We start from the raw sequence: 9,052 nt of genomic DNA, 5'->3' as shown, positions 1-9,052 counted from the left end.
AAATATATTGGTAATTGAGTTTAAAAAGAAAACTTATGTTTGGTAGCTTACTTAGCAGGGATGGCTTCTTCATGATGACCATATTTTACTATTTTTAACTCCTTCCCTCTCCCAACTCCCATCCTTCAAATAAAAACATCACTTCTAATCTTCACTAATCTAGTTACTATGCATTTCAGCAACTTCAAAAGGTACCGATCCAGTAACTGAATTGATGTGGTGTAATTGCTTTCTATACAAAGGAAATAATTGGGCTGGCATAATTCTCCTGCATGTCTCTGGTTATATGCAGTTTTCTTGATTTGGAAAGAAATTAAATTGGTTGTAGCTTTGAATTACAGTGTTTTAAGAAATGAAGGTGGTTTAAAGAATGAAAAATGGCCTTGTAAGCTTTTAGTCCACCACCCTTCTGAGATGTCTGCTGTGGGACTTCCACTGCAGCATTTGCATTACATGAAGTGGAACCCACTACTTGTCAAAATTGGTGTTGACAGAATGAATATAAGTTATTTGCTACTAAAATAAAGATTACAGCTCCTCTTACAGTACTGTTTTTTCCTAAGAAAATTTACTGTAGTAAGAAGGAAACTTACTGAAGCATCTTCACTAAAACTGTGGAGGGAGGAAAAAGAAATCTTACTGCATGCAGCACCAAATGAATGTGATATTGGCATTAGTCCAGAGGGTGAACGTGTCACTTCATGAAGTGCTGCAACCAGCAAGCACAGAGATTGTAAAGGATTTTCCATTCCCTGCTTGTTTTGTTCCCATGTGCTCCAGGCAAACAAACAGTGAGCAGAATTACTTAAAATATGAATGCTGTAGACATAAATCCACTGAATTTATTTGCATGTGCCAGTTACAGAAAGGTCTCTTTACATTCCTGACTGAGTAGAACAATTCTGGAAGCGACTTTTCAACTCTTGTGTTTCACCTGTTACTTGCCTTCTTTTTTGTGAAGGCTGAAGATCCTGCCTGTTTTACCTCTGCACGTGTTTGCAGGGGAAATTTGCACGTGTATAATCTGGTAAGGTTACCTCACCCACAGAATTGGCACAAGTGAAATTGTGGTTTGCAGTGAAGCCCACTGCCAACGTGGTAAGCTGCATTTCGCAAGGATATTTTGATAAAAGTATTCACTAAAAATACATTCCTCTACTAATTCACTTTTGTTTGAAAGCTCCCATCCACAGAACTAAGAAGTCATAGAACAAAACAGCCCAGCACATCTCAGTGCTGGAGAACCTCTAAGCAGAGAGAGAAGAAAACCTTTTGCAACAGAGCAAAATAGGTGATAGAAGTGATGTGCCCGTGATGTCTGGCATGCACTGATACTGTGCACATACAGACGTGGCATTTTCTCTTGCACTGATGCCCAAGGGATGCAAGTTCAGTTCTCTGGAGTGACCTCTCAGAGTCCTGCACTGTTCACACCAGATCTGGGGTGTGTTAATCAGAACAAACTGTTAGTTGCAAGAGCATGAATAATGAGAAGCAAGCTTAGGAAGGTTTCCTTTGTTTGTAAGCTGACTTTTGCTTCAGGGTGATTTATTTTTCCTGTCAAAGTTTGGATGCACCAAGTTTTCTGTGGTTGTGTGTTTTGGGTTTTTTTTCCAGTTTGCTTATGTTAAAGCAGAGCTGCTCTGTGCTCACTTGACATGTGTTTGAGAGCTCTAACTACTGAGTTCAGATGTGTGCACTTTAAAAAGATGAGATGTACGAAGGTAAGTCTTTATTTGGAAATTCTCACAGCAAAATGATCCAGTGGAGTATTCAGAAAATGCAGTCCAAGGCAAGGAGTTAAGTACACAGAATGCAGTCATAAAGATGATTCTAAGAAATGAGTGTGTCCTCTTCAGTCCTATTTCACCCTCAAAGAAGCCAAAGGAAGCTAGGAAGCTTTATTTGCCAGTGAACTGAGGTGGCCGTTTCTCCCTGAAGGCAGCCATCCCCTCCTGACGGTCTCTTGTCGGAATGTTCTGTGTTTTCAAGACAAAAGAAGGAGGTAGGTTTTTCATTGCCAAGCCTGTTGTGGTTTTAAGTACTGATTTGGCACTGGTGGTCTAAGACCTTTGCATTTCTTTCAGTGACACAGTAAGTCTCGCCTTCCATGTTTAGCAATTAGGAAAATAGAGTAGGTGGTAGTGTAAATCACAAGCAGAGCATCTAAGACAAAGACCTTAGACCAGAGAACTATACTGGAAAAAGGTTTTCCATAAAGTCAATACTTTACCACCTTTAAAATACACTGAGAAGCACAGTGGTTACATAGTTCTGTTAGTTGAGAAAGGTGCATGCTCCCAAATTTGCAGAAGAAATGACTACAGAAGGAATCTTGGTTTTAATTTGTTAAATAAAGCTCATCCTGTCATTAACACATTGTATATTCTTAGTTTCAACAGTTACTTTAGACAGAAGGGTATTTAAGGAAGAACTTTGGTCTCAGGCAAGCTGCAAGGCAGCCATGCATGACACAGTTCTGAAACGGGGATCTGGAAGTGCACTCAAGCATCTTCTCAAAGCTTTATATTTATCTGTAAATTTTCTCTGTAAGAGAGGAATATACAAGAGGATGCTGTGAATACCTGACTTTAGAAAATGTACAGCTCTCCCTTTCAGGAATGTTTTCTGAAGGTAACTTACCTGGGCGTAACACATCCCCTCAATAGCCATCCCTGACGCAATGTCAACCTGGAGATGAGAGGGAAGGGGTGAGATTTGTCTAAGTACAGCCCTCAAAACTATTTCATAGCCCCCAAATCAATAAACATTCACTGGTAGTGAGTGACCTTCAGTGCTGTGTTAAAACTACAGTGTTAGCATCTGTAGAAGAAAAATCTTGCTGTGTTAATTTTGTCTTAAAAAAAGCTCTTTAAAACCTCTGAAATGGTTTCAAATGCCTTGTCTAAACATGGATCATAACTCATCTGTTCTAGACATTTTTACTGTAGTAACTTGCCTCATTTACCTCAGTATTTAAAAAACATTACCTCCATTCCTCTGTTTATTGCCAGTTTTCCCATTTTCACAGCAAATGGAGCCTTTATTAATAAACAAACACAAAACAAACCACATCAGACATTTAAAAAGTACTTCAAGCCACATCAGTTCATAATAGTGTAGTTGTTACATCATTATCCTAGTGCCAAATGACCTTTTAGTCTATAGGAATTTGCAGTTATTTTAAAAACAACTTGGTATTATGTCTAGTTAACTGATGGATGTGGTGCAGGGTTTCAGTGTGTCCTGCAGGGCTGCATAACTGCAACTGGGTGGTGAAACTGTCCTATGGGTTAAGCAGAGGGCTGTTAACACTTGTTCCTACAGAAAAGGCATTCACAACAAAGAACAGAGTTAAGAGACTTCAACATCAGGAACCAAGACTTCAATATTGCTCAGAAAGGAATTTCAATTGTTTGTCTGCTCTCTCTAAAGGGAAGCAGAAATGTAAAAAGGCATTGACCACACCAATAATAGACTGACCTGAGGAAGGATTTCTTTAGCCAAAGCTAATGCTCTCTGGTAAGCTGCGTCTCCCACATCATTTTGAGGCACTGTGTGATTTACTAATCCCATGGAGAAGGCTTCTTGTCCATCGATCTGTCTGCCAGTGAAAATGAGTTCCTTTGCAAGACCTATTCCAACACACCTGGGCAGGCGCTGGGTTCCACCTTACAACAGCAGGAACAGAGCACTATTTTCCATTTCTGAGAAATGCCCCAAAAAACAACAGTATTTTGTGTCCTCCTATAACAAGGCAGTTTGAAGAAGAGAGGGATTGTGTGTCCCTTTAATAACTACTAGCTGAATCTGTCAGCATTTTGCAATGCAGCTGAAAGGCTTCAGCATCCAAGATAGGGCTTGAAATAGACCTCTTGATTCATATATGTCTTGGGTCACTGTTAGATTCTATGTCTCATTTACATTCAAAACACTTCAAGTGCTCTAATGGCAAAATATTTACTATGCAGCTGAGAAAGAAAGCCCAAAGATTTAAAGTTACCTGCTCCAGGAAGAAGGCCTCTTGTGGTCTCAATAAGGCCCATTTTAGCTGATGAAGCTATTAAAACAATAAAGGTAGTGTTTAGTTACTTTTTCTGTGTAACTACAGATTTTCCATACTAAACCTGATTAATAAAACTACAAACTGGAACTCCGTTTCTCCAGAGAGCTAGAAAGTGCTTAATGACCATCTCAACTCAGATGCGGGATGTGTAGCACGACTGCTCACCTCTAATGTAGCAATTTTATCTAGCAAAATGAACCTTGGGTCCATACTAGATGAAGTATGATGGAAGGAAGAACAGAAAAAGAAGGAAGTCTTTCAGTCCAAATCAATTTAAGTAGGGATGGTTAGATCTAGCCAGACTGCTGAATAGCTACTGCAGTCTACTAATAAATATCTTTCTGAAAGAATCCTAATCTGGTCTAAAAATAGGCTTTACTTTTTATGCAAGGAAATTGCTTTCTTAATAATAACTGAATGTCACAATTGCTGCACAAATGCCTACTCATTTCCTGAACTCTGTAAATTCCTATTTTGGCCTAATGGATCCCATTAACTATTAACTATCATGTGTAAGTTCTCTAAAGTATAGCCACTGATGACAGGAAGAATCCTGTATTAAGCAACACACAAACCTGCTACTCGAAGGTCACAAGCTAATGCCAGTTCTAGTCCACCACCCAATGCGTAGCCATCTATTGCAGCAATTGTGGGTACAGGCAGGGCAGCTGGAGAAGACAACAAAGATTATACACTTTTGTACCAGAAACTCTTTTCCACTCACTTCTGGAATTTAAAAGCTTAATTTCTAGAGTTAGTAGTAATTCTCAAATTCAGAATTGCTCAAGAACTCATTTTCTTCTGCCAAAAACATCCTGACTGTCTCTAAGCAGTAGAAACTATTTTTGCTCGTCTCTCTTCTGTGTAAGGAGAAGGCAAAATGTTCTTATATGCAAAAAAAATGCAAACACAAAGTACTGCAACACAAAACAGGATGACTTGTCTCAAAGTTATCGTGTGAATATCCAGCTGCTGCAGTTAAACAGTCAAAGACATCATCCCTAGACACGCTTTTCAAGGTTTAGCTTTCCTGGTGCTTTTCTCAGCCAAGGTTCTGGAACTGGTAAAATACTGTTGTAGCCTCATAGTTGCAGAACCCGAGGAGATGAGCTCGTTTGATAAGATACTAAGGAGGAGCTGGAAGTAGACTTCAGAGCTTGCTAGTTCTGGGCTGTCATCACCTACCCTACTACCCCAACTGCTGCTGTGATTTGTGAGCCAGAGTAATTTTCTCTTTTGTTGTTGTTTGGTTTTTAAATGACTGCAATTCTGATTGGTATTTTAGTTAGGCTTCACTTTGGTATTCCTCTTTAATGAGTGCAGTACTCATTATGTGTTCAGAAATAGGGGATGAAAATCAATTGCAGAAGTTCATATTCCTTTCACAAAAAAAGAAAAAAAGGAGGGGTGGTGTAGGTGCAAACCCTCTGACACTGAACAAGTCCATTTAGCAAATCCATGTTCTTAGGTCACTGCTTTACCATGAGTGCTTCTGAGCATTTGTATTGACAACCAACATCACTCATTTTGTCTAGCACTGTCTCCCATGGATGACATAGAACCATGTCACAATGCTTCGGTGTAGCAGGTACGTAATTGTTTGCATCTGTGTGTGCTGCTCTTTGGCCATGGGAAAGGCAATACTGAAATTTATCTTGTCCTTGGAGTGGCAGCATGATAGCTAGTGTTTAATCAGATCTTTGTTTCAGGCATAAGCTGGAGATATTTGGGAAGCTAGTCCTAAATGGATAACCTGCTGAGGTTAGCATCCTCCCCCTCCTGCAACATTTCTAAGTGTCCCCACACAGGGAGTGTAGGAAGAATTTCCCAGCTGAGAGAACCACTTACCTATTTCATCCATGAGATTTCTCAGCCTTCTAACAAAGTGTCCAACTTCTGCATCATCCATCTTTGCACGTTCCTTTAAGTCTGCACCTAAATAGAGGAGGAAAAAAGGTTAGAATCAGGGAACAAGGACAAAACATGTGAAATGCATTCCCTCCTGTCCTTCTCGGAGGACAGATGACTTCAGAAGTCTTAAACTACAGTGTTCAGGTTAAGTAAGTCAGGAGAAGTTGGAAGTGTGGCCACTGGGGCTGGAGCTGTGGCTAGGGAGCTTCTCTGTGCCCTTTGAAGACATTTCGCAGAAGAGCACCGATCACTGTGTGTAGGGATGACAACCCATAAAACTGGAAACCAAGGACTCCAACAGCAGAGGCACCCATCCTTGAAGATGGTTACAAATGGAAACCAGAGTAGCAGCAGGCAGCCTGTATGGCTCACTCCCATCACACATATTCATCACTGAAGCAGAGAGGCAGACCAGCAAAAAGAGAGAACATCATCGTGGTTATTTGCTACACAGAAGCCATCCCATTTTTCTTTTAGCCTGAATTTCCGACTGCTTTCCTGGAGTGTCTGATCAGCACACAGCCCTAAGAGACATCGATGTTTTTAACAATAATTTGCAGAGCCTTTACTTACCAGCACAGAAAACACCTTTCACCTCGCTCTTGAACACCACCACACGAACCTTCTCATCAAGGCAGAGTTGTTCCAGAGCGCCGAACAGCTGTGAAGGAGGGAGTACAAACAAGAGAAGAAAAACTTGAAGCATAAGGACGTATATACCTAAACTATAGCAAGCTCCTCATCTATTTTAAGTTTGGGTTTGTTTTTTTTTTCTCCTCCCTGCATGTGCCAGGAATATCCTGGAAGTCATGTGGAGCCAGCAGGATCCTTCCAGGACAGCCTCAGAATGACGTTTCCCATCTCCTTTCTTCTTCCATTCAGAGGTGAACCTTTGCTGTACTTTCCATCCTGTCCAGGAATGAGCCAGACTTTCTCTAAAATGTATCAGCTTTGAACAGATCATCTGCAAGGTCTGACAAGGAGTATGTTTTTGCTATAATTATGCAAGTGAGGACACTAACTTGTGTCTGAGTTACTGCAGTGTAGACATATCACAATCTCTTTCCCTTCCAGCTAACCTGCTTTGCCCCAGAGCAGTGTCCCACTGACCTTCAGCATGAGATGAAGTTTTTGTTTCAGATTTCCCACACCCGTTCTCATTGCATTTAGTTATGGATCACGATTCCAAGCATGTTTACAGGCCCATACTCACTTCATTTACAAATACTTTTCCCAATGAATTTCTTGCGTGGGGTCGGTTCATTAGGATTTCAGCAATACCTTAGTGATAGGAGACAATTTTAGTTACACTTCATTTAATTCTCTGACACAGTAATTCAACTGGGAACAATATCTGCATCTTCTCTTTCCTGAAAATGCACATCAAGTATATCCTAAAGGAATCAGTTATTTTAAAAGCGGAGGTGGTAGACCATGTCTACAAAACAGTTACGCAGGACAACTGTAAAATTCAGTTGCACTTCAAATAATAAACAGACTTTTACGGAATGAACGTGACAAGTAACACACATGTCTTGGACTCACTGCAGGAATGGAAGAAAAACCCCAAACCCAAATGATCCAGCTTAGGTTTCTGTTTCGAACATTACTTAATTCATTTTGTATTGCACAGCTGTGCTTTGATCAAGCATATTGCTTAATGAAGAAAACCATTCCCTTGGGATTGCTGTTTGCATGAGACGAGCACAATCTGGTCACTGTCAGATCATGCTCCACAACCATTTTCAAATTGCAGCTCTGTTTAATTTCAAGTTAATAAGCTCAGCAGTGGAAAGGAATTCACTCAAGGTTCCTAAGTCCAAGCAGAAAAATCCACAACATCTACCTACCTACTTCTACCATGCACTTTGTTGTAAATTATTATCCAGTGGTTTCTGTATGCTTCGCACAGAAAAGAACATCTCTCCTGTTTCCTTGACTGGACTCCTGCTCACTTCCCAGGCCTTAACATTGGAGCATGCTGTTGCCGCTGCTCTAGGTGCGCAGGTGCACCCTTGGCATCCGTCTTGTTTGGCCCTGCACTGCTGGAATGTCTCTATTCCTCTGCCTATGCCAGTGGTCTGGTAATAAACACTAGATGTGTCACACGGGAACAAAGCCACAGGTAACAGCGGGCACCAGCAAACAGTGGGAACTCACAGAACTGGTAACTGCTTTCACACATACTAACTAGCAGAACTACTGAGAACTGTTTAGAAGCTCTTGCAATAGCTACCCCTACCAGAAAGTAATTCCTTTGGCAGTCTGAACCAAAACTCAATGTTTAGTGCACAAATATGCACAGACACGCCTTGGTCCTGTCCCTGCCTTTAGCAGTGTCCACATTACTGATACCAGGAACACCTAAGGCATGCAAACCAGAGCTTCCTGTAGCAAACCAGAGCTTCCTGTATTAAGATCTCCTACATACATAACTAAAAATCCCCAAAAGGCATCTAGCTGTTGATTTGGCAGCTGTGTTCTTGAGCGAAGCATCAAGGCAAGATACTTAAAGCTGAGATATTATAAGCAACTGCCTGCTACACAGTCTGCAAGGCAGGCAGTCGTGTTTTGGGCTACGAGGGCATTAGAGCGAGGGACGGCTCGGCCGCCCCGGGACCCCCGTCCCGGTACAAACTGTCCGGGCAGGGCGGGAGGGACCGAGGCGTGGCGGGGCCGAGCGGCCGGAACGCACACGGGCCCGCTCACGCCCGGTCGAGAGCCCAAGTGTTTTTACCAGGAGCCGGTAACGCCTCAGTATACGAACGTGCCCCTTCCCTGCAGCACCTGAAACCGGCCGCGACACCCGGCCAGGCGGCACTGCTGGGCCCCGCCGCACTCACCGCTGCCGTCCCCGCCGGCTGTGCCCACCAGCACCTCCGCGCCGCGCCGCGGGACGCCCTCCGGCCCCGAGCCGCGGCCTCGCCGCAGCAGCTCCCGCGGCAGCAGCCGCCGGCCCGCCCGGCCCAGCCGCAGCATGGTGCTGTGCCTCCTCCGGCCTGCGGGCACACGCTGCGAGCGCCGCGCCTCCGCGCCCGGCCCGCAGGGGGCGCCGCGCCGCGCAGCACGGGGGTG

General features: G+C 42.9%; 1 protein-coding gene across 1 annotated transcript; it reads right to left on the bottom strand.

Moving 5' to 3' along the window:
• Positions 1-1,715: 1,715 nt before the first annotated feature.
• Positions 1,716-8,975, bottom strand: ECHDC2 (enoyl-CoA hydratase domain containing 2). The gene is made up of 10 exons (XM_062004224.1): positions 8,821-8,975; positions 7,191-7,258; positions 6,551-6,638; positions 5,915-6,001; positions 4,642-4,734; positions 4,004-4,060; positions 3,484-3,671; positions 2,991-3,041; positions 2,644-2,691; positions 1,716-1,979 (listed from the first exon to the last, which is right to left on the bottom strand). Exons 1-10 carry the CDS (start codon positions 8,954-8,956, stop codon positions 1,902-1,904), a joined length of 894 nt encoding a protein of 297 aa, XP_061860208.1. The 5' UTR covers positions 8,957-8,975; the 3' UTR covers positions 1,716-1,901.
• Between the last annotated feature and the right edge of the window lie 77 nt (positions 8,976-9,052).

Source organism: Colius striatus, chromosome 10 (genome assembly GCF_028858725.1).
Source record: "Colius striatus isolate bColStr4 chromosome 10, bColStr4.1.hap1, whole genome shotgun sequence".
Lineage (NCBI taxonomy): Eukaryota > Metazoa > Chordata > Aves > Coliiformes > Coliidae > Colius > Colius striatus.
The sequence above is the reverse complement of the archived record's forward strand: the minus strand, read 5'-3'. Positions and strand labels throughout refer to the sequence as shown.

Coding starts and splice junctions, on each gene's coding strand:
- ECHDC2 (XM_062004224.1), bottom strand. CDS start 8,956: ATGCTGCGGCTGGGCCGGGCGGGCCGGCGGCTGCTGCCGCGGGAGCTG. Junction 6,639..7,190: donor GAAAAGTATTTGTAAATGAA/GTGAGTATGGGC, acceptor CCTCCTTCACAG/CTGTTCGGCGCTCTGGAACA. Junction 1,980..2,643: donor AGGGGATGTGTTACGCCCAG/GTAAGTTACCTT, acceptor TTGAAAACACAG/AACATTCCGACAAGAGACCG.